The sequence below is a fragment of the Prinia subflava genome, chromosome Z, assembly GCF_021018805.1.
Source record: "Prinia subflava isolate CZ2003 ecotype Zambia chromosome Z, Cam_Psub_1.2, whole genome shotgun sequence".
Taxonomy (NCBI): Eukaryota; Metazoa; Chordata; class Aves; order Passeriformes; family Cisticolidae; genus Prinia; species Prinia subflava.
The window spans coordinates 8,575,199-8,600,810 of NC_086283.1; the positions used below are offsets into that span (position 1 = coordinate 8,575,199).

Here is a 25,612-nt window from a genome sequence, read left to right on the forward strand (position 1 = left end):
AGCCAGTGGGGATGTTTATTAATGGCAGGATTCTTTTCCAAGGAAGGCTGAAGGGCTGTAAGTGCTGTTAAAGCCAGTGCCTCCATCTCTTTAGCTGGCTGATGCAGCAAAGTGCACCTGGGTACAGAAAAGAACAACAGTTGGCTGCTGCAGGGTGCTAGCCTGCCTAAAACATTCCCATGTGGGAATACACTGAGAGCCGAGGGGAACATTACAGATTGCTGAGTTTTAAATCGCTGCATTCCCAAGACACTGAGTGATCTGAACGTGCATTGCAGGAGGGCTTTCCAAGGTGTGTGGCATGCATTGATGGACTGGGAGACCAGTGGTGACAACAAACTCAGGCTCTTAAAAAAGGAAGCTTGAGAACTGCAATTGTCACAGAAACATTTTGCAACTGTGGAGAGGGCAATTTCTGTCTTTTCCACAGAATAGGTTATTTCAGAATTCAGTCTTGATATCCCCTGAAGTTAAAAAGAGGGACCAGGAGAACAAGCTTTTGTCTGATTCCTCCAAGAATGTATGTCCTGGTATTGATTCAGACACACATTTTCTTACTGCTTCTGCTTTTCTCTAGCTTGTGATTTAGATTATACCTGAGGGTTTGGGCTTCTATAGTTTTGGGGTTTTTCTTGGTCACAGAATAATTTAGTTTGAGGTCATTAAGTCCAACTGTAAACCTACACTGCCAAGTCCACCACTAAACCATGTTCCCATGTGCCATGTGTATGGGTCTTTTGAATAGCTCCAGGGATGGTGACTCAACCACTTTCCTGAACAGCCTTTTCCAATCTTACAACCCTCTTGGTGGTGAAATTTTTCCTAACATCCAGTCTATCACTCCCCTGGCACAATACTATTTGTTGAAGCATCCCACCATTCAGGAGTGATTTGAAATAAAGTATAAAAATGCTTAACCAGGTACAACTAAATAAACCAATGAATGCTTAGAGTCTCCCCCTTGTCCTGCACCTGCTCGCTGTGCATTTGTGGCTGTTACTTGAGTAGTGAGGTCCCTGGAACAGTGAATATGCCATATTCATTTGTGTACACAAACACCAATGGAAAACCAGCAGTTAGGCTCTACTGGCTGTTCCTGCCCATAAAAATGCCTCCCTCCTTCCCTGTAAATACAGCTTGTATGGAGGAGTAGCCTGGGCTCAGCAGCCCGTGTCCCAGCCTGTTAGTGGCAAGAGTCAAGAGTCAAAGCAGAACTAGGAAAACTGTGATGCCTAGGCTTCCTGTTTGGAAGTCCCTAGTGATGCACTTTGTTTAAGTGTGATGCCTGCTTTGTGGTTAGCTGGTAAAAATGACAAGGAAAGATAAGTCTCTGCAAGACAGAGTGCATTAAATAAATATAAATTTTATTAAAAACACCCACATCTCAGCGTTATCAGGAATGATATAATAATAAACAGCTTTCAAATAACCTGCATTACATTACAATACTTACAGTATTTATAACTATCCTCAGATTCTTTTTATAGACATACCAAACATCTCATGAAAATGAATGAAATTAAAGTAAAAAAAGGTAGAACATGAGCATAGAAAATGCACACAGAAGTTCATTGCCTTAGTGTCAAACTGCTAAAGTTTCCTACACAAGTTAACCGCTAGCTTTAGAAGTGAACTTTATACTGCTGTGCGTCAATCAAGATGAAAAATTCATTCAAGTAAAGTTGACAACTCTCAGAAGCATCTTCAAGTATGGCTATAGTCAACCTGATAATCCTATACAAGCAACTCTGTCTGCATTGTCATTCATTCCAACTGAGGCAGGGTTCTGTACACCAAAAATTACAGCTCAGGTATTTACAATACAAAACTGATTCACCAATTAAGCTTCCTGCTCCTGCTGCCAGCAGTTTGGCAAATGACAGTACATGGCATATTAACCAAACATCTACTGTGGATTACATGAATTATATAGGATTAAAAAAAAAATTACCCAAAGATGAAGATATATAATGAATTACTTAATCTGACATACAACCATCTTTTTTTTTTCAAAAAGGCAAAACTTTTGTTTCAATGAGTGGATAAAGTCACAGACTGAGAAAAAACAAAATTGTCATAATAAATATTTGACCATTAAACCCAAAGGCCTCCTTTGATTTACTTGAGTTAGGTTGTGATTCTGTTGGATAGAATTTCTTTTGACCAAACTTAATCTTACAGTATATTGCACAAGATATAGCTGGGACATGGAGGTTTGCATGTTTAGGGAAGCCCTTGTACAGACTGTACCTTTTTATATTTTATTTTATTCATTACAGTATTCAAGAAGCCTTGTTTAGAGAGTGACTCAAATAACTCTAGCAAACAGTCACTTGCCAAACCCCTGCCTTACATTTTTCCCTTTAATTAGCTCAGTGCATTCTACTTTCTTTTTGTTTAATTATTTGAAACAGTCAAAACATTCTAAATCTCTTAAACACTTCTGTTACAATAAAGAGCTAACAAATTTACAAAATTAGTTTTTGTTACACAATAAATGTACAAGAAAAATAAGAGAAGGGATTCAAAAGAAAAACATTAAATCCCTGAAAAAAACCCAAAACAAAACAAAATCAAAAAACCCAGGAATAATATATTTAACCTACAACAGCTTTACATACACACAGGTGACACGTTGGCATAGGAGAACATGAGCTGAAATATCCCTGAATTTTTAGAACCAAAAAAAAATAAAAAAGGAAAAAAGAAGTTGAAATTCAAGTTATACTTGCTAAAATGTCAAGTATTGAGAGTTTTTTTGTTTCGTTTTTTTGTTTTTTTCAAAGGCTATTGGGGAAAAAAGATGGTATACAATATATAAACTTTCACACTCAGTTCAATATCCTATTGCCAAACTAGTGTTGAGGTATATGACAAGTAGGAACATCACTCAAACCTTTTAATGTATTTTTAGCTCACATTATGATATATTTGTAGCAGGCTGAGTAGCACCATGATGTAAATTCAGCTCAAAACCCAAATATATATAGATTTAATATTTTTACAGTACTAAAATACTAAAGCATTGCGTTAAAAAAAGTTTTGTTTACAATTTAATTTACTATACAGCTCTCTTGCTTTTTTTTTTTTAATTAGAAATTAATGATTTAAAACCACCAAGCAAGCCAGCTGCCTATTTTTTTTTTCTATTAATCAATGGAATAGTACAGAACTAACCCTGTTTCATTCATTTTGTGTAGGCATCGGCCTGCTCAGTCTTCCTGGAAAAGAAGCCACTTGCACCAAGAAATTACTTGCACCACAATGTACATAATTATCAACACAAAAGCAGTTCTGCCATTCCATAGTGGGAGCGCACAGATCTCTAGAAACAGCAGAAGCCCAAGTTAACTAGGTGTAGTTTGTTGCATGCTGCTAATTATTACCTGTGGTTAATATAAAATTCTTTCCTTAAAACTGTACATATTTGAGCAATGAACTTGTCATAATAATTGTAGAAAACAGTTTACAGTATAGCTGTGTGAGATGAGCACCAGAAAAAAAGTGTTTTGTGTACTAAAGTATTCCCTTATATCCAGTAAGCCCCGTTTTTATCATAACTGACTGTATTAAAAATGGATATGTAGCCCACTAGCTGATGCATGGCTAAACCAAAGTATTTAAAAGCTTTTAGTTTAAAAAAATTATCTTTGCATTTTTAAATCAAAGTAAACTCTTTTTTTTAATGTCTTAGTACCTTAGCATTGTTCAAGTTGCCAAGCTTAGGTAGACAAAGTGCTTTTGAAACACTATTTAAAAAAAAAATATCTCTCTATTTTATTGTCCTTTTCTAGGACTTGACTGGATGAGCAAAATCCAGAGGTCTTTGTAATTCTCATATGTTAAAAAGTAAGCTTATTTTAACACCAGGTAACTTCAATACATACATGAATGAAAAGATCCTCCCTGTTGCTGAAGAACATTTGACTACATCATTGACATTTTGTTATAAAGGCATTAACTGTTTGACTGATAAAATAAAGACACCATTCTCGTAGATAGCACCATGGTTTTAGAATATTCAAACAAATTCAGTGTTTTGCTGTCTATTTGTCTTATACTTATCTACTTTGTTAAATAAAATCAAAAAACTATCAAGATTACAGTAAAAGTTGCATGTTAAAAAGCCATAATTCCAGTATTTCAGTACATCATAGATTCAGCACCAGATGTTATTTTAAGATTCCTGCAGTTGTAATACTGCAGTATTATTTTTAAGGGGTTTTTTCCTCCTGTTCCGTGACTATGCAGACTTGATGACATTAAAAGTGGCCACAGATGTGCAAAACTGTAAGGAAAAAAAAAATTCCATTTGCAGATTATCTCTTTCAGTAAGAGCCAGCATTTTCCAATGTAAATTGTGAAACACTTTGTTGTATTCTCTCCTTTTTACTTTCCTTTTATTTTCTTCTTCTGTTTTGTTTTTCTTTGCATAGGATGCTTTGGTCTTGTTTCCTACGTGCCATCTGTGACCACTTAAAAATCAGCGGAAAACAAGTGCTCTAGTGAGATTTACCTCTTTTTGCTGGTGTGTCGAGGCTTCTTCCACCGATGAGTTCCATAAAAACACTGTTTTCTTCTCCACCTTTGCCTTCCACGAAACCTAAAGCACCTACTACTGTAGTGACAAGGTGTTTTTTCAAATGAGGTAACCAACCAAGGTGTGAAGTCAGATGTATCGGTTGTAAGGCCCTGTAACCCGTGTAAAGGCATATGGAGATGTGGTTACGGTGGAGTCCGTGGTGACCGACAGCGTCCTTTGTGCCAGGGACTTGATGAAGCGCAGGTACGTTGGCTCAGAGGGCTCGTGGGGCTCCACAGGCTCCCGCTTGGCTTTTTTGCCGTAGGATTTCTGAGGCACGTAGTCTGGGCCGTACTTCTCACATTCCTCTTCTTTCTCTCTTGCCTTCTCAGCCATCTTTGCCTCCCACAGAGCCAGACCATGTTTTGGCTCATTCATGCTCTTGTGCTGGTAAAATACAAGGGATATTCTGGTGGGATGGTTCCTGTTGGGATTTTTTAAGGGGGTTGTTGCATGGAGCTCACGTTTTGCACACTCTATGAGAATTGACCCATGAGATGGCGCAACTGCCACTCCTCCAATTTCTGGATCCAGAAAGTTCTGCTCACTATCTGACCAGACTTCATCAGGATCCTCTGTTTTTTCTGGATTCAGCACGTCAGTTTTATCTAAACCACCCTGGGGAGTAGTCCTGTCATGGTTTTGACCTGGAAGCATGTTAGACAAACCATTAACTGCATGTGAAATCATTTCGTTATCCTTATTTTGGAGATGCAGTGAATTAGGAGGACCACGAAACATACTTTGCGCAGAATGGTAGTCATGTGATAAATGAGAAGGTGGTTGCATGTGATGATGTTCACCTGTTTTACTCATGGAGGCAAAATCCATGCTTGAATTACTTAGATTAGATTTTAACCTTGAGGCAACATCCATAAAATGGCCATTGGCCTCATGAGTTGAGTAAGAGGAAAATGACCCTATGTGGTGTAAATTTGGTCTAATGGTGCAGTTACTGAAGGAGTCTACCTGCATATTTTGGTTTCCATAATTCAAGTACTTGGGACCAAAACTCTGGTTATTCCCAAACCTATGCTGGTATAATGTTTGAATGGGTGGTAGACTTAGTTTAGACATATGGTCTTGGCTCTGGCAACTATACAAGTCCATGTGCTGATGCTGGGAAGAGTAGGAGCCCAAGTAAGAGGGGCAGTTGTCCATAGCTAAGTTTCCATTGCATTGGTAGGGGGGATATTGGTTATTTTGACTTAGAGATCCTGAATAAGGGTTTATGGGACTGGAAGAATTCAAATAAGATCCCACAGACTGTGATGAGGTTGTATAGAGGTTCATGGGATTGGACCCTCCATATGGATCTGAAGTGTACGAAGAGTTTGGATAAGCATTGGCTGGATTAGGCAGCCTTCCATAGAGATTTGCAGAACCTGAACCTGAGTAAGAGTTAATGGAATTTGACTGAGGGTTGTTAGGAAGGGAGCGCTGTGGATGTTGCTGCTGTTGCTGTTGTGTGGCTGGTCCTGAAAGACGTAAAAGATCTGTAAATGTAAAAAGGAAAAACAAACAACCACACAACAAACAGGCTTTTAAAAAAAAGCCAAACCAAACCAACCACCCACCCAACAAATTAAATACTTTATATGAAATTTCTAAGAAAAGTAGATTCATTAACAGACATTCCCTTTCTCATATCTCAAACACCATCCTTTAAGAAGCTGAATAAATAATCTTCCTTTTTTGGCCTGTATCCAACGAGATCAGATGCTAGTAGACATGGGGAAAAAAGGACAGTGCAGACTGTTCAGAGTCACATGCACAAAATCCAAAGAGTTGAATCATCTTTTAAGTAGCCCATGAAATGGAGTATCAAAGTGCTCCCAAACAGCCATGCACAAAGTGACTTTCTTTTCCCCAATAATAAGTAATTCTTCTCATCTGCATGAATAAAACTGACTTCAAGAGATGTCTCTAGCAGTATGTTAAAACCAACAGTCACTGATAGACAGAACAGTGAAGAAGTAAGTGACATTAACTGAAGACATAAGAGCAAAAATATCATTCCTTAAACTGCAATGGCATCATTTAATGGTCACAACCCTTGCCTGGATCATGGGACAGCTGACTTCTATTCATAGGTATTTCAGTGACCTTCTGAGTGGCCCTGTATGCTTTTTTTCCTCTCTGGGAAAACTGCTGCTTCAATAAAATAGTTATATAACTCCTTTTAGTTATAATAGTGATAACTCCTTTGCTCAGGACTCTCAAATCTGCTGCTGAGAATTGACATAAACTCTTACTCCACTATGGAAAACATGCTTTGCTTTTGGTCTTGAGGCAGAGAGTGTAAATAGTGGTAAAGAGGTAATGCTTGCATCTCCTGAAATTAGGAGGTTCTCTGTAACAGTGGCAGACATTGAGTGATGTGTAGGTCATTCTCTGGCAGCAGCACCACACATTTCTCTTCATGGCTTCTAACACTACTAGTCCTTTAAAGATACTTTACAATACACTGGATGGCAAGCAGAGTTTGTTTCTAGATTTCTACAAGTGTTTACTATCCAACAGGAAAAGGTTTCTTATTGCAACTTTTCTTTATTTTTTCTTCTCTGGAGTTGTCAAAATTTGGCACTCTAGTATTTATATAATATTGATATTCGCTTTCAAGAAATCTCTTGCCTTTTTAGTTCAATACATTCTTGAGCTGAAAATAATGGTTTTCTTGAGGCTGATTATAACTGGCCCTGATTTGTAGGATGCTTACCACTGCTGACCCCGCTCCGATTCCTTTGTTTACCTGCCAGCTGCTTTGCGTGACCTGCTGCTTCAGAGGTGCCTTGCTTGTTGCGTGCTGCAGCAGACTTCTCTCTCTCAGCTTTGCTAGACCCATTTTCCAAGGAGGAAAGCTTTTCTGCAGCTGCTTTCTTTGCTTCTAGCTTCCTTTGCCGACAGGTCTTAACAGGCTCTGCTAACATCCTTACTTTTCGTCGAAAGGAGGTAAGGACCTGGATGCTGCCATTCCTCTTCTTCTCCTCCTGGCCCTCAGTGCTTCCAAACTCATCCACATCAGAGACTTTATATAATGGGAGCACATGGAGCTGCTCATCTTCTGGTGTTTGGCCAATTTCACGATTGTCTTCTCTAGTCAGTGTGCAAACCTGTTAGAAAAGTGTATTAGATATTTGAAACTCTACCTCTGAATTGTGCCTTGCCCTGAGACTGTCAGCACTGGCATCTGGTAATGTCTTCGTAAACTCTAAGTTTCTGTGCAATTTTTGCATATCCCAAAAAGCCTGCAAATGTAATTTCTTTCATTGCTTTGTTGGACAGTGTTAAAAGAAACAGAAGGTGTATAGACATCTACTTCTTTTACTGAAATGAACAGTGTAGTTAGGGATTACCCTCATGTGAAATAAACCTTGTGATCCATTGTACTGTGGCTACAGAGAGCTAAAGCAGTGGCATCTGTGACTTTGTAGTCACCTGAAGATTCTTTCACTACAGTACATGAGGTAGCTACCTATAAGAGAGAGTGTGCAATATAACACACTCAAGTTATACAATGAAAGTGTTGTACGTCACACCCTCTAATAGTGTACCTGTAATGTTAATAACAAGATTTAGGGGAGTTACTGTTGTCATGCAGCAAACCTGTTGTAATAGTTCTGGAACAGGTATTGGGAGGATCTTTGTGGAAAAAGATGCTGGTAAGGACATATTCTACAGCAAAATCATTGTCCCAGCTTTGGGAAGAAAGCTCAGCTGGAAAGGTACATTGTATTGGGGGTGATTAACTTGTGAATTAAGCCAGACCCTGTAAATAGGAAAAATTCTACTTTTCTACTGTCTTCTACAGAACAACTGCTGTATCTGCCAGAAATCAGAACTGAGCCGAGTAAAGGGTACATGGACTTGCAGACCTTCTGCTCATCCAAAGCAGGAATAAACCCCAAAATTTCAAGAACTGTCTCAGAAAGGAGTTATTTGTTTCTACTTCTATTTTATTAGAAGATATAATCCAAAGTTGTTAGAAAAAGAAGGGTTTCCAGAGGATAAATATGAACCATTTTGTGCCAGGAACACTGAAACAGGCATTTCAGCTCTGCTGGGACCATCTTTCCACAGTTCCTCTTTTACCAGGTCTGTGTTAAACCTTTCTTTAATACACCGTAAGTCTCATTCATTTGAAAGAAAAATGTTTGGGGGTAATAAGTTAGCTTAGTTACTGCCTATTTTTTTAAAATAATTGGCATTACGCAGTATAAATTTAAATAGAGAGGAGAAAATGAATCAGTGCCATGAGCTGAGTGCTGGACTGAGGAAGCTGTTACACGTCCCAGACTTACCAGAGTACTCCCATTTTGCATATTGTGCAAGTCTCTGTGAGCATGAGCACAGAAGTCGAGGCAGGCAGTGACCCCTGAGAATGGCCGACCTTCCTTCAAACCCAGGCGACACTCGGGGGCTCTGTGTTCGTACTCGATCTGGAGAGACAGGACAGGTTTCACTGGGTGCTCCAGAACACCGAGTGCACAAAGAGTGCTCTGCTGTGACAAAGGGCAGGTCTCCCTCATGTCTTGAAGGTGACAACAAACATATCTTGAAAGCAACTAAACTACAGCAATTCGATGGCTGTTTTGTATCCATGCTTCGGTTCCTTGCTGCTTTTTTCCCTGGTACCATCAGTCTCTGGTGTGACTGTGAAATTGGTGAATAATACTTTTCCTAGTGTATTACTCTAGATTTTCTGCCAGGGGATGGTGTTTTTACATGACAAATGTAGTGCATGGTTTCCGTGACTGGCACTCTGAGAGTGATATGTTTATGTAGTCTGGAAGTATACCAAGCTATCAAAGGAAAATGGCTTTAGAACACTGACTTCAGAATGACTTAATGAAAAATAATAATTTGCTTTTCAATTTGTAATATTTTGGCATGCCAAACGTGCATTTCATTAGCTTAAGTACAAATCTAACCCCTGACTAGTAAGAGAGAGAATTCAGTCAAGACCGTATTTTGTACCCATACAGTCATTATTAAGGAGCTTTACAAAAAACTCATAATGCAACAACAGACCTTACACCAAAAGAAAGTATTTTGTAATGGAAGATAAAGCCTTAGAAAAATTATGGTTTCATATTTTATTTAGAAAACTGAAAATGAAACCACATCTATAAAATGCTTTGCTGAAATTCCTGAACCTTTTAAGTGAATGCTCAGAACACCTACACTTAATGGATCTTAATGGATCCCTTTTTAAGTTAAGGTCGAATTAGAAGTTTTGCCAAGTCTTCATTCAAAATCACAAAAAAAAAGTCTAGTTTGCTCACAAACATTTATTTTTCAAATCTGCTTCCCTAGAATCTGCAAATAAAAGCAGAACAAAACTTGAAAACTGTGTCAACTTCTTTGGAATTAAATGTGAGCTGTCTGAATGACTAGCCAGACTATAATTGTCTGATCAAATTATGCCAGTGCAGGTGCTCTCTGAAATGTTCTGTTTGATCCAGTTGGGAAACAGACCCTTTCCGGTTCTTAGTTCTAATCCAGAAGTGGTGCAGATTTGGATTAGAATAAATCTGGGAATTTGAAATGTGGGTTTATGCTTTTTGGTTTTAGAACCGTTTACAATATCATACAAATTAGAACTCAATCATCTTCCTTTAAAGCCACTGACAGTAGCTCAAGTACAGTTTCCCCACAAATACGAATACATGCATGAAACTCCTGAAATAAGCCAAGCTATACACATGCCTATTACATAAGGTAAAAAGTTGAAACTTGTAAAAGCATGTATTTTCAACCAATGTTGGGCAGCATCACAGCTTACTTGGAGAAAAGTTCTTTAGTGAATTTTTGTGTGAAAAGAAAAGCAGCCCAAGCAAAGAAAAAATTTATTGTTCACCACCTCATTTTTTTTTCTTTCTCTTCCTATTTTGTCTTGCAGAATGTCTCTCAGATATTTGGACAGATAACCACAGCTAGTGGGCACATAGCCACAGTTTTCTCCATAATGAGTCTCCAGACATTATCTGATCAGGTAAGTGAAACTACGTAAGTCTGCACTGAGTCTGCTTACCCTGTTTAGCTGCTACTAAATATGCAGTAAAGGAGTGAATTTTACAGCAGTTAATAATGGACAGTTTTGTATTAGTTTACTGTTTCTGTTAGAGCTGAGAAACTGTCTTGTGCTGGTTGTACAGTGCTGTCAGTAGGAAAGCAGGATGATGTCACAGTTTGCAGTAGATGCTGAAAGTTTGGGCACTGTAAGTTCTGTGAATGTTCCTAATAGTAGTAAACCTGAGCAATGAAAATGAAGGTCAACAGTTACATGTCTGCAGGTGGTGTGCTGTCAAATTTCGGTGTAACTATCTGAAAGACATTTTATAATGAAATGTAGATGAGACACAGCCACACTGGGAACCTCATCAGAGCTCTGAACGTGCTGCTGTCTGAGAATACCGATCCATGGAAAACAGGCATGTATGATCCCCTCATGCGAGAAGGCTGGTGCAGACACAGGTCTGAGTGTATTCAAATATAAAACTTCAGTTCAAAATGATGTTTATATAGGCCGTTTGGGTGAGAACTAAATTCATCTACTGCTTGAGAGAGTAGAACTGAAACTGTGGTTTCAGGAATAGAGTTCAAACTGTTGCAAATCTCACACCATATTCATGGCAGCTTTGCTGGTTTGAATGGTAAGTCATGCTAAATCAAGAAATTTGTATTTTGGAGCTGAGGAGTGAAATAATTTTATCTTGTTGATGTAGGTGAAAAGATTAATTTTGTTTAGTGGGCCAAATCATTCTAGTTTTACTTGTGAGAGCATTTTAAGTGGAATTGTTAATTTCTTTTGTCTTCATGCTGATATCAAAGAAATGTTGGCACGAAATGCATATAAATGGTTTGGTGCAAGGCTCAAGCATTGGGAAATATGTTAAAAATCAGATTATTTCCATGACTGCTCATATTCCCTTTTTTCCCCATCATACCTGGTTGTTATATGCATCGGGTGCAAGCTTCTTGTAGGTAGGTGCCATCAGTGTTGACAGATTCTGCAAATTGGATTCTAGTTTTTCTTCCTGTTAGAGATGAAACAGGGTTCAATGACATTTCCATACTGTGCATCTGGGATCCAACAAGTTAGGGTCTTTACACAATCATGTTTACACTGACAGTTGTGTAAAGGCATAAACGAGTATCACAGGTGTTTAGACAGTGACTATTGTGAATCTCCTTTTAATTTGATTGTTCCAAGGTCTGTAAAGGAATGGAGCAGTTATAGCAGTGTAGTGGGAAACCTGCAATTGAACATCATATATTATACTCTTAATTTGGTTTATATTAAGAAAAATCTCATTCTTCAACATGTTTTAGATATGTTTTAGATCAAAGTGTGATAATCCTCATTATTTTCCTTTTTGGAGTTGCCAGAAAATATTACTCTTCAGAAAGCTTGAGAGAAATAACATCAGAATGGTCTAAGTAAATATGGCTAATTTAAGGGGTTTGCACATTGCAAGGACAACAGTTTGACATACTGAAATATTTTTACATTTAATGAGATTTAAAAATATTTAAATATTGCAACCTTCAAAAAGTTCCCAATCCTTAAGAAATGAAGAATCATGGACGAGTCTAGTAAGTGGTGATGTGGAGGTAGGAATGACCACACCTCCTTTTTTCTCTAAATTGTACACTGTCAAAATAAAGCCTTTTAAAAAAACAATCTAATAACATACTCCAGAGTTGTTCCCCATCATCTAAGATAAGAATCCCAAATTCTAAACTTTACTTGTGTGAGGCCCTTATCTTTAAGCACATACAGAATGGTGGCATATGGGAGTGGCATACTCATTTTTAGGAGTTTTTTGTATTTAAGGAAGATGTGAAGAGCTGTGAGAAAACAGGTTTCAGAACGGAATGCATTTGGTGTGTTGAAAGTTTGTATTCCCTACTACGGGACAATGTCCTAGTTTGATTTGATATGAAATTGTTGAAAAATATCTCACTGTGACCTGGTGCCTGCTGCCAGAATAAGGAGCTTTTGTATGGGCTGTAGGTTAGCATTTGTTAGTGTTACTTCTAGTTTTTATTAGTGAGGATTCTGTTTGTGCTGTCTATAAAGTGTGGTTGTGCTGTGGAATGCAGCCCCTGGTCTGGATGCATGCTTTGGGTGACCCCAACTTTGTGACCAGGACTGGAGGGTAAAACCCTCTTTCCTGTCTAAATCTGGCTTCCATAGGAAGTAAAGCCAAGAATGCAAGTTGGAAGAGTGCCTGGGTATGCTCTGGCCAGGTATCCACCTTAGAAATGTAGGTAGTTCAGGATTGCAGGCTATGATAAAGAAGCCCTTGTGCCACAGCATATTTGGTTGGAGGAGAGCTATTCTTTGGTTCTTGGTGCTGTAGAAGAGCAGTGGGCAGGAAAACCTGTATGTTAGTTATGATGATATTCTGAGCAGTGCAATGTTTTCAGCACAGGCTGTAGGGTGCAGAAGTACCTGTTTCTCTGATCATGAGAAAGTAATGCTTAGATTTGTGTAAGGCATCAGAAGACAGTGAAACTGTGCACTAACATGCCAGTACACAAGCAAGGGACTAAATCTGCACATCCTTGCCAGAAAGCAGACTGGGCCACTGGAGTTTCACATGACTCGCTGGAGGTGTCCAGGAGTCACTGCAGTCATAATTTCAGGGTATCTTGTGTCCAGGCTAAGGTCAATGTTTATTTCTCTGGCTCATTTTAAACATCTGCCAGTTTATTGTAACACAGAGCCCAGTCTGGAAACATTCAGTGGAGCAGGACTGTATGGTAGAATGAGTCTTCCTATCCTCTTCTTCCCATTGTCATCTCCGAGTTTCATCAACTTTGTCTCCATTGAACCAGTCTGCGCTGGTTCCCATTTGCAGTGTTATGTGCCATTAACTGGTAAACCTTGCCACTGGGGAATGCTCAATTGCAGGCCTAATACAGCCAGAATTATTTAGGCCATGCCCTCTCCTCTAATTGTGAAAGCCTGCAAACATGGTTTTAAGTCTCAGGGCCTTTACCAGCTGTCAGAATTTGGACAGTCAATTCAGCTGGCTCAGTGACTGGAATCAATTGGTTTTGACTGGCAGTTATTTAATTACCCTACATTTACAGCACTCAGGGGCCTCAGGCCCTGCTTTCTTGTACTGTATCTCTATTTACAGAGTGACAGAAAACATTTCTTTGCAAATAAAGCTCATTTCAGAAATGGACACCAACCTCTTTTGGGTCATCCCCCATCAGCTTAAACTTTCTTGGAATCTTGCTTCTGGCAAACTTACAACCATTGTAGTACATGCTCCAGGAGCAACCAAAGGAAAATGAAGCACCACAAGTTTCAGGGTCCAGCCCTTGGCATGCACAAGTCCGTCTAAAAGATAAGAGAACACAGCTGTTAGCAGCAGGCAGGTCCCCCTCTGGTGCTCCAGCAGTGGCCATCAGCGTTCTGCCAGTGCTCCAGGGAATTAGCAGTGTGGATCATCTTCCACCAGTAAATAATGAAGAAATGCAAGAGAGAGAGATACACATCATAAGAAGAGTTTATCAGAGTGAATAATTTCATGGTTACAAAGCAGTGTCTTTGGGGATTCTAAATTTGTGTGAGAAACCCGACTTTGCTCAGGTGAGGGTATATTTGTGTGGTGCCTTGTTAGGTACTGGTATTCATGGTGCCTCAGGGGCTAGTGCTGACAGCACTGCAAGAATGTGAGAGCCCTCTGACAGAGGCTAAGCAATAATTCCTGAAATATGACTGTACCCATGAAGCCAAAGTAACATACAGTGATAGCTGTGGTAATTTTGGTCTAAATCTTCTTGTCTCTCAGAAGGGCATGGGAAAAAGATACAATGCAATTTCTTGAGATTGAGGCTGGTTTGTGTCAGCTTGCACAAGTATGATTTAGTGCACGCAGATTTTGTTTCAAGGTTGAGCTATCAGCTATCCTGGCCCCTGCTGAGATCCCTTCTTTTAAATGTATTGAGGTGCTTCACAATGCTGAGAAAATGTTTTTCCCTATTTATAAGTGTTTACTTTCGGTTTCCTACAAAGTTTGTGTATTTTCAAACAAGCTGAAATAGCTGGGAGGGTTGTAGATGTTTCAAGGTTACAGTGTGAGTGGAGGTGCTGGGTCTGAAGATGGGGCTGCAGGTTTGGTGAGCACAGCCTTTGCTTCACTTACTCTTCGTTCAGGGCGCAGCGCCGGTTTGTGAGTGTGCCGTACTTCCTCAGGGTGTCAGTGAGTTCAGTGTAGAGCTTATCAGCCAGGCTGGTCGGGATTCCCTCCCAGACCAGGATGAGAATCACGATGACGGCCGTCTCACATGTGTGTCCTGCTCGCTCGCGCACCAAGCAGAGCAGCTTCTCCTCCTGACTGCTTCTGCGGACTACCTGCATGTACAGCAACACACACCCCAGAGCCCCAACACAAACGATGCCATTCTTAATGTGAAGAGAAAGAGAATAGGAAACCTCAGCATTACTGTGCCTGAGGGAGATTACTTCTACTTGTATCCTCCTCTTTGTTTCTGGCAGTTCAGTCTGTTTTCTCACTGTGATATGGTGGGGCTACCCTTAGTGTTTAATGAAGCTGACTTTAAAAGGTTGACTGATGGCATGGAAAGCCGTGGTGGTGGAAACCAGGTTTGTAAAAGTACCCTCCATGTTCTGATTCAGCAGAAATCCTCTTCTGAATCTGTTATGGTTGTGGTGAGCAAGAGGAAGTGGGCAGTGAGGTGTCTCCCCACACAGAGCTGGGTAGTGGACACTTGTCTTAGGGTAGGAAGCAAGCAGGGAAAGGCAGGCAGTAAGGAGGAGACTAAATAATTGGACACAGGAGCTCTCTCCCCTTCCCTTCCAAACTTAAGCAGCTATACTCATAACCAGCTTCACAGTTTTGTGACCTGCTCGTACTTATATACAAACATTACAGTGTTGGGAGGAAATCAGTAGATCAAATAAAGAAGTGTCCTTCCCATAGCATAAGCACTGAGAAGCATTTCCTAAAAAGGGTGCAGTCTGGCATGCATAAAAACTATAATGTATTAGTTTTTGCTCACCCTGTCTTTCTCCAGCAATTCCAACCACTCAGTAATTTGTTCCAAAATACAACAGTGTTTGCGAAGAGGGTGTTGTAACACCTCTCTCCAACTGGGATGGTATTTTGAAGATATCACAGTAGTGCACTTAAGAACATATTTGTAAGCTAAAATTAAACAGCAATGAAAATGTCAGGTAGTGCAAAACTTAAATCTAAACAAACACGCCCTTCTGCTTAGGTTTTTCATACCTTTAAATTATATTTTATTCTTGCTGCTCTCCATGCAACAAGTCAATGGAGTGAGAGATGAGTGGGAGCAGGCTACGGGCACCCCATATTTCTGCTGCTGTTGAGCTATTTTAAGTTTCCTAGTATCAGTTAACAGGACATGTCACTGCTGTCAGCTACATGAACCATCATACTGGACTAGATTAATTTGTTTACATCACTTACCCATTTAGCAATTGGACATCCTTGAGAACTTTTGCCTTCTTTCCCAGTGTAGACAACTCTCTCAATCCTTATAGCTTTACCCTTCTGTCCAAATCTTAAACAAAATAAAAATATGTACAATAAGCAGATTCATTTGGTTCTGTGTGAATACTGAAAAGACATTTACTAGTCTTATCTTAGAAAAATTAACCCTGTGAATTACAGGGAAAGATGTGCAATGTGGTTTTTCTTGATGATTTGATTACAGTGGTGGACTGATATATTAAGAGAGGCAAAATACATCTCAGATGGGTAAAAATTATCAATATCTTATTAATATTACCAAATATTTTAACCATTTCTTTAGTGTATTTGTTAAAGGTGACATTTTGAAAAGTGGACTTTAAAAAAGAAAGAAGTCTATTTTGGTGAAGAATTTTGTATTTTTCTTCTGATCTCTGGGTTGAAATTGTTTCTGTGAAATATACATAATTAAGTTGTCGTGGAACAGCTGGCATGTGTCACTCTATTAAAGTTTTCTGTGCTTGTTTGTCTTAGTGTGAATCAGTTAAGTCAGGATTAATTTGCGTCATATCTATTTTTTTTAACTTTCTCATCCACTCATAAATTGCTACTTATTTACTGCTGCTTGACTTCTACACTCCAGTTAGGATCACAAGGTACCCTCACTTAACACCATTTGTATGTCTTTTTGCAGCTAAGGTGGGCAGGCTCAGCTCTTGCTGAAGCATTTCAACACGAGGATTATGCTCTCAAGGCAGGTTCTAGCTGCACATGCAAGCAGTGCTGTTGCCAGAGCAAAGAGGATCCACTTTCCAGGTGGAAATGTGTGGCAACTGCCACGTGAAGGATATCTTGACTCAATAGAAAGTGCTGGATGTGTTGAGCCATTTCCAGGCATTTCTCTGGGATTGCCCACCTGCTGAGCCCGGGAGCACACTGGGGCTCAGGGGAGGCCAGCGGCAGAAACCGCAGTGGTCGCAGTGTTCCAGACTGAGCCACCCTGGCTGCTCGGCTGCTCCTTGGGCACTGGGAAAACAGCACTTCCATCACCAGTTCTGGAATTCTGCCACTCTCATTGGTGTTAACTTTTAAAATTCAAGTGTGGGGACTAACTAAATCAGTCTCTTTGTTCTTTGCCTTTACCTACAGAGCAAGAAAGGTATATTGCTGTTAAGCAACCATTTAGTGATGCCTTAAGAACTTTTGACCCTTTTTCCTCTTGTTTTTGCACTAAAATCTTGGTGACATATTTAAGGGCCAGTATCTATTTAAACTTTTGTCCTGTAAAGGAAATGGAAAATGCTTATTTTTAGATGTCATCTCATTGTGAAGTTTCAGTGTCACAGGAAATTATATAAACAAAATCAAGTTGTACTACACATGTTCTGCGGGCAACTGTTAGGTCACTTTTTCCTGGTTAAGATGTTAGTATATATTTGTGTCTTTAATTAACCACATTTTTAAATCTTAACATTTTCTATCAGTTTTCTAATCTGGGTTGCAGGACAACTGTGTGGATGCCTCTACAGAAATATGTTGTACATTACACACTGGAAATGAAATGGACTTCTCACAAATTTTTTCAACTGTCAGAAAGGAATTTGTGCCTTATGTTTGTCATGCTTGCTTTCAGGCCAAAGCTCATTGGCTTTAAAACTAGAGCAAATCTCACTGAGCATGAACTAGGAATTGGGAAAAGGAAGAGGTAAAATGTCTAAATCCACTGTGAATTCTGCAAGAAATTAGTTCTGGTATAGCTAAAATATTAATTATATGTCTAAATCCAAATCCTGACTTCTTTAGCACAGCTGATACCTTAACAGGAAATCCGTATGCATGGGAAGCCAGGTTAAAAGTACTTGAATTGTGATGATTGTCACTAACTCAACACAGGTATGCTTGAGAGTTTCTTTATAGTGAAGGGTTTGGGATTTTTTACTTAGGGATACAAAATTAACTAATGAGTTCTGGAGTTCTTCAGTCAGAGAATTTCATCGTTCATACCATACAGTTGAACACTAGCCATTGTTCAACTGGCTGCTGTTATACTCTGCTGAACCTGGCTGATTGGTTGCATGTTATCTATCTCATGATTTCTTTCTGCCAACATAAAATGAAAATAAAGTCAAAAAAGAAAAGAAGAAAGGTAAGGTCAATGTTAAGAATGAAAAATTACTTTCCAAAGTAAAGAAACTGAAAAAAAAATCTCTGTAATTGACATTACAATGTGAATGACTTTTCTCTTTTATTTATTATTTGTAAATACTAAAGAACCAGATGATGAGAGCTCTGGAGATAACAGATGGTAAAGAATTTCTTCACAGAGTCAGTATTCACTCTCCCTTCCCAGAAGGAAGCTGATTTATGGAGTTTACATGCACTTGAGCTGCTCTCAAAGCTGAAAATTACTGGGGCAAGCCGTACACAAGAACCACAAGGAAGAGGGTGCTAAGAAAGAGAAAGGACCCTAAGATTTAATCTGAAGGATTTCACAGGCTGCAAGTGCCCCATGGTTGTGCAGTGGTGAGCACAAGCTAACATATCTTGCTAAGAAATGGTGCTCCTTAGCTCAGAGCCAGCACTGCAATAATGCCCACTTGCTTTTGGTTCTGCAACTAGCTGGAGCTTCACTGCTGTTCTGGAGTCCAGACTTTTAAGTACTAACAAATCAAATGCCCATCTGCCTCCGACTTAACTGAAGAGGTTTTTGTTTGCCTCTTTGTTCACGGGGAAACTGAATTCCCAGGTACATCTAAAAATCTGGTCATTATTGGCTGCAAGTAATGGCAGAATTCAAAGTGCAGAAATCACTTTTGTAACAGCTTTTAATTTCTAATTTTTAATTTTAATATCTTAGGCTGGTGGGGTTTGTGCTTACGCATATTTTTAAACAGCACATATCATGTATCTCTTCTGTGCCTTTAAAAATTCCTGGTTTGCTTGGCTTGGATGTAATAAATACACAACATGATAACAGGGATTGTCCATAATCAAGATAAGACTGGGTTTGTACAATACTACAAGGCAGGGGAATGTTTTCTCATAGCACTTCCTATCCATTCTTGGGCTGAAATCCCATCCAGCAATTTTGTGGTGCTCCTCTGGACGTGAATGAATGGGATTTAGACATTTAGTAATTTGGCGAGGGGAAACTAATGTTGAAATTCAATATTCTGCTCTTCATCCTCCTTCTCTGCTGGCATTCTTCTAGCCAGAGGGAACACCATGCCTGCCTTTGCAGCCACTGCCAGCCACCTTGCTTGGCAGGCTGGCGAGAATTTGTTCCGGCTTGGGTTTGCTGGCATCTGTCTCCCAGGGCACAGCCTGTGCCAGCCAGCAGACCATTAGCCCTGTCAAATATTGTGACTCTCTGGTGAATAGCAGGGTGTGTAATGTTGGCAACACTGGAGTAGCTAAGCCTACAAGTAATTACTTGATTTGCAGTTGTTTATTTCTTTGTGTGCAAAAGCTGGAAAAATTCTGACATCCACAAAAGGATAAATGTTAATCTGCTCTGTGCCTTTGCACTAATTACCTTTCTTCCATGATTTCTCTAATAGCTGCCACATTAGGACCGGCTCCTAGATGAGTATAGAAGGGACCTTCATCTTTTTCAATAATTTGTTCTGTTTAAAACAAAATAAAGGTTATTACTTTGGAGCTTAATTCTTCCATGTAAAATGTCACATTGCAAAGCTTACCTCTTGCTTGTTAGAAGACTGCTGTATGGGCCTGGGGTCAGTTTTCAAACACTTATGTCTAAGGTATTTGCCCACACAGATTGTACAAAACACACATAGCAATGGCTAATCCTGCAAACAGCCGTGATAGGGACTGTGTGCCTTTCCCTAGCACAAATACTTATTAAACATCTCAGGCTCCCCACTGACGTTCAAATTGGCATTTTCCTGTTATCAGCAAACAATTGTTTCTCCTTCTCCCACTTCCTCCTCTCCCAGTATATAGAAAGGAGGATAAATGGGATAACACTGGTAAATATTGATGTTAGGGAGCTGTACTGTACAACAGTACATTGTTTTTCAGCAGACATGTTACAGTGCAGGAACCTACAGCTTGAAAAACTGTCCACTAAGGTTACACAGAAAATTCCTGCCACTCATGGAAAGACAGTGAAATGAAAAAAAACCACCCAAGTTTTCTGAAAAAAATCATGCACAAGGCCTGGTCAAAACACTTGTATGCCAAGAATGTGGCCTCGGTTTTTCATGTGTAGGTAGGACCATATCAGCAGTCACAATACATGCTGTATGTTTGATTTGATACCAGGAAGCAGGCTCTAGCTGTGTGAAAGAAATGGCCAGGCCCTGCTTGGGTTCAGGAAATGGTGGAGCTGTGCTGGCTGATGTCTGAATGCTGACTTGATGTTTTTTTGCCATACTAACTCCAAGGGCTGGATGGGTGGTGCTGCTCTTGAGAGACAGCCTGTGGAAGCACGAGGAAGACATGGTATAAATCTGAACGTGTTAGTGGGGAATGGCTTAATTTAATCTTCTTAAGGACAATATTGATAAGAAAGAGCTGTAACCCTATAGATTATGCTGTGGTACTGGGTTCTTCAGAGATAGTTCCATACTTCTGTATTTCCTAGTGTCTGTTATGACTGAAGAATTAAAATGGAAATGGAAGATAAGTTCTTAATTTTGCTTATTGGTTTCAGTATGAAAAAAAATCGCAAGGGTAAAGAAATAACAGCACAAGAAAAACTTGTGCTAACTATATGGAAGAAACAACATTAAAAAACTCCAACAAATGACAACTATGTTTTCAAAAAAACCTACATTTTGAAGGTTGTTTCTTATAAAACAAGGAACAGCAAGTAATTGGCTTCCAGAGTTCTTCCTGGGAGCTCTAGAAATACACTACTTCCTATTTTTGTTCCCACATACCATCTCTGAGACATCACCCCAACATTCAAAAAATGTTGAATTTTTTGAATTCAACAAAAGGAAAAATGGTTCATTTTGCATTTTGGAGGAGCATTGATTCCTCTTTTATAGTTGATACAAAATCCTAGTAGCTGAAACTGTAACAAGGATTTTTATTTTTTTCTTCTCATTTTTGATGCTGAAGCTTTTGTCTCAGCCTGAATAGTTTATCCAGTAGAGTCTAAAAGTGCCTGTTACACTTGGCTAAGTGCAGTACAAGTACTGTATGAAAGCTTGGCCTAGGGGACCATGCCTGTCATTCTGCTCTACTTTTCCAGTGTTTGGAGACAGAATTTGCCATCAAGCAACAAGAGTCCCCCTACTGCTTTTTTGGTGCTGCTTGTGTAGTTTCTCTATGAAACTGTGTATCTCTTTAGCCTTACAGGAGACAAACGCCTGAAAAGGAGGATAAACTCTTGCAAGTGAGGAATAATTGGCATCTGTTTTCGCTTAGGCTTTGCCAAGAGAAACTTCAACAATTTCACTGTTAGAGCAAAAAATGGCCATAAGGCTTTAAAGTTTTGGACTGGGATAGTTTTGGGTTTTTTTAAGCTGTATCTAACCTTGACAAATAAATTAGGTCATAAAGTTATGACCTACTTATCAGTATGTTGTTGTTACACGTCTGCTGCTCAAGGAGAGTGGATGTGAGGCCAAAAGCATTCTGACTGAAAAATCAAATAGATAACTGCTTTATGAAATAATGAGAAAGGGCCCATATGTAGGGTTGGTAAGTGGAGTAGACATAAGTGTGTAAAATCCCAATTTTATAAGGCTTCACTAATTCCTGTTCTTAAAAACCCAAAAATTCTTCCAACAAAAACATCCCACTGACCCTGTGATCCCAACTTGAAATCTCATTTCCTTCCTGTGAACTATTATGTTTTTAGTACACCTCAGCACTTACCAACACAGCTGCAAGATGGGAAATCATACTGGGTTTTGGCAGGTGTGTCCAATAAATTTTTTACAGGAGTGTCCAGTAACTTGGAAGGTGAGTCTAAAAAATTATTGAGAACAGTTCCAGCTGTTCTTTTGGTCGGGGTTTTCTCAGCAGACAAGTTTGCTTGCTGATCTGAGACTGGTATTTGAGTGTCAAAATCTGCAGCACTGGTATGTCGTGATAGGATGGTAATAGGGCCTGCTGTTTCAACCTTCACATGCTTGGGTGATTTGAGAGTAAAAGTCTTATGATCAAACAGTGATTTGACCTGTATCTGTTTTAGCTGCTGCTCCATTGTCTCGATTATGCTCTTTTGTTGCACGTTCTCGCAGCCAAAGTGCTGATTCTCCTGTTTAACTGGTTTTTTCCATGTTTTGTTTTCCAGCTGTCCAGCTAATGGGTGCATGCAGACATTAGACTTTGTGCCAGCCTCGATTTTTATAGGCTTGCGTGCTGCACTGGGACCAGTCTCAGTTTTGGGTTGCTGGTATGCTTGTTGCTCCTGTTTTTGCAAAAGATGCCACCGCAGAACAGCATGCTTTTGAAAATCCTTAGAGGTCTGGGACTGCAAATGACAGCCTCTCTGGTCTTGGGAGTCGGTGGCAGTTTGGCTGTGTGGTAAGTACTGCTGAGGGATCTGTGGAGCTTGTTTGCTCGGGAGCTCTTGATTCAGACTAGCACCATAGCCCTGTGAGGGCTGGAGAGGTGGCAAATGTAGAACTGAGGCTTCTTGTGTCTGTTGCTCTTGTTCTTGAAAACAATGATTTGCATCTTGCTTTGCGGTCAAGTTATTTGATAAATACTGCACATGCTGCAAGTCTTGCATTTTGTTGGCTCCAAAGCGTTCCATATTTGCGGCGTTCACTTTCTTCTCCGGAATCAGGTGCCTGTTGTTTGGGCAAGGGTGCTGGAGACTGGCATTTGCCTTCTGAGTGTAAAGGGGAGCTTTGTTGTTCATGGTCTGTACCTGCTCTAGGCCTAGCTGAGGGTTAGGCAGTGGGAATGCAGCTGATTTAGCATACTTACTCCCAGTTTGGAAACATTCATCTACTTCAAGTTGATTGAAGGACTTCCTGTCCAGAGGCTGCCCAGCATTGCTTTGGGGGTAGGATACGGCTTGGGGCAGGTCTTTAGTTTTCATTTTTGGGGCCTGCTGCTGGTTTGGGGTTAGCTGTGGACTGCATGGCAGCTGCACCGGATGTGCCTGTTTTTGCAGCATCTGTTGCAAGATATGTGAATGCAAGAATTGCCCATTTTCCCCTGGCTGGGGTTTCAAGTGCTGCTGTTTCAAGGGGGCCCCTAAAGGCTGTTCAGTTTGTAGTTCTGATCTTGGCTGGAAATGGAACTGCTGTGGAGAGTGTTGCTGCACTTGGGACTTGAGAAGGGAATCCACCTTTATGAGTTGTGGCTGTGGTGAGTGTTTCTGGAACGGTAGTTGCTGGTCAGCTGGGGGATGTGGCTGCAGCAGGGAGCTCTCACTTTTGTACAGTGGAGGAAATTGTTCCTGTTGCATTATCTTCTGGCTCTGGGCCTGTCCTGAAGGCCCTTTCAATGAATCAGGACTTCCAGCATACTGTTTTGTATAGACGGTTTGGGCTGTGCTTGCCTGATACTGAAGAATTGAGCGCAATGATGCTTCGCTGGGCTTCTGGGGAGGCTCTCCCTGGTGGAACTGGGTGGAAACCAGTTCTATCCAGGCTGGTTTTGAATAACATTGAGCCTGTTGTACAGGCTCTTTCACTTGGTCCTTTTCTTTGTCAGGAGGAGTCTGAGGTTCTCTCTGTCCTGGGAAATGCTGATAGTGTTGTTGCAACTCACCCTTGCTTCTGTGTGCGTGCAGGTTTTGGAGGGGAGATTCTGACACCAGCGTCACTTCTTCAGGGTGCTGTGGAATCGAGGCAGCCACAGCAGCTTGTGGGTTGCTTTCACTGACATCTTGTTGTGACATTTGTGCCTGTTGCAGAAGGCTGTGCTGAGAGTGAAGTTGTTGTTGGCTGAGGCTGGGACTTTCTGACATTGGTCCCTCCTGTTGCCCTTCATTTTTTATCTCCCCAGAAAGAGTTTCATCACATCTGTTCTCATAGGAATGATGTCCTTCTTGCACCGCGGCAGACAGTGCACTGTTCATTTCTGGAGCAGGAGCGGTGGAGGAATCTTTGTGAAACATTGAGTTCTGTGTAAAGAAAGCACCATTATTTTCTGCTTGCTCAGAGTACCTTTCCAGAGCAGTGCTCTGAGCTTGCAGGTTACTGCTGGAACTTAGGGAGAGGTCTTGGTTGGGAACCTGCCCTATGCTTCCATGAATATTACTGTTTCCTACAGGTAACTGGTGAGAATCATAGCCTGGAATCTGTTGCTGTAGCTGTAGATCTGGTTTCTGAAGTGAACAGCTACCTGGCAATGCAGGTGGTTTACTGGAGTCTTTTGTGTCATAAACCTCAGTAACCACTACAGCTGGCACTTGAGGCAGCTCAGAGTTTGAGGTCTGTGGGGAAGTGATCTGCCCTGAGGTATGGGATGAATGCGTTGTCTCATAAGACAACTCATTGGTAGCCTGACTGGTAATGGCATTGATATGAGATGTGTTCTTCTGCATTGCTATGGAAACAAGTTCTGGATAATATTGAGACAGTGTTTTCTCCAGGAGTTCACCATGCATGCTTTCCATGGAAGAGGCAGAAACTGTAGCACCATTAGGCATTGGCACTGCCTTGTTCTTAAGTAGTAAGACAATGTCCCTGTTATGGCAATGAATATTTTCCCGCTCCTGCTCATCCTGAAGCAGAAGATCATGAGGGTTTTCTGAACCAACACTGTTGTATCTTGTAGACGGTATCAAATCTGAAGCTTTGTTTTCTTGTCTTGTAAAACTTTCAAATTTCTTCTCACTGTAACAATTGGAGACACTTGGTTTTTCACTATTGTCCTCTGGCTCAGCTTTTTCTCCATTTACCTCTTTGTCTTGTCTCACTTTCTTGCTCTCATGAAGTCCATACAGAGAGGGCTCGCTAAAAGTACGTTTGATCCCACCATTTTGCATATATTTGGAGAATACTTTCTTTTCTTGTAAAAGGTCAGGGCTAACACGATTGTTTGGACTTCCCTTTGGGTGGGACACTCCAAAGTTGCTTTTATTGAATAGCGGCTTGTGGTCTCCATTTACTTCCACTTCAGGCCTCTCTGTTGCTGGACTCCCGTTCTGTAGCTTCAGTGCAGAAGGCTCTGCCTGGCAAATGTGAGAAGACTGTGGTATTAGAAATGGACTCAATCTATTGCCGTCAACATGGTTGGTTCTGCCCTGTTCCATCTGGCCTGCTCCGGGGCCATCCACAAGGCTACCCTCTGAACGTATCTGAAAAAGAAACAAAACAGGAGATAATCTAAGTCAGTTTTAGTGTCCATTGAAGGACAGCCAGTTACTGACAATTTCTGCAATGCTCAAGCACCCCTTGCCCTGACCAGCCCCCCCACACACCATGAGCCTGCAAGCACACCCGAGGGGTGTTTCACTATCCTAGTGCATCTTGCACCCCCAGGTCTCCCTTTTCCTTAAAGCTTTGTTCTTCAAGATGAAAAGAATGAAAATATGGAGTGACTTCCCTTACCCCCATTTAACACACAAGAAGATATTTTACCAGAAGAAATCTCTCATAGTGGT

At 40.4% G+C, this 25,612-nt stretch overlaps 1 protein-coding gene and 1 long non-coding RNA gene across 5 annotated transcripts in view; one reads left to right on the forward strand and one right to left on the reverse strand.

Annotated features, from left to right (window-relative positions):
• Positions 1-1,343: 1,343 nt before the first annotated feature.
• Positions 1,344-25,612, reverse strand: part of TET2 (tet methylcytosine dioxygenase 2) — a 71,184-nt gene continuing 46,915 nt past the window's right edge. Inside the window, exons 2-10 of one of the 4 annotated variants that reach the window (XM_063421764.1) lie at positions 21,919-25,306; positions 19,601-19,691; positions 16,063-16,156; positions 14,752-14,960; positions 13,793-13,943; positions 11,533-11,622; positions 8,884-9,021; positions 7,335-7,695; positions 1,344-6,060 (exon numbers count right to left, since the gene is read on the reverse strand). In XM_063421764.1, coding sequence (XP_063277834.1) covers positions 4,670-6,060; positions 7,335-7,695; positions 8,884-9,021; positions 11,533-11,622; positions 13,793-13,943; positions 14,752-14,960; positions 16,063-16,156; positions 19,601-19,691; positions 21,919-25,306 — 5,913 coding nt within the window. In that variant the 3' untranslated portion in view covers positions 1,344-4,669. Of the gene's footprint in view, positions 6,079-7,301; positions 7,696-8,883; positions 9,022-11,532; positions 11,623-13,792; positions 13,944-14,751; positions 14,961-16,062; positions 16,157-19,600; positions 19,692-21,918; positions 25,307-25,612 lie in introns of all 4 variants that reach the window. The other 3 variants (XM_063421763.1, XM_063421762.1, XM_063421761.1) reach the window with 3 other exon arrangements.
• Positions 8,259-22,471, forward strand: LOC134563642 (uncharacterized). The gene is made up of 3 exons (XR_010083402.1): positions 8,259-8,677; positions 10,485-10,577; positions 22,340-22,471. It is a non-coding gene; the product is annotated as an uncharacterized LOC134563642 (long non-coding RNA).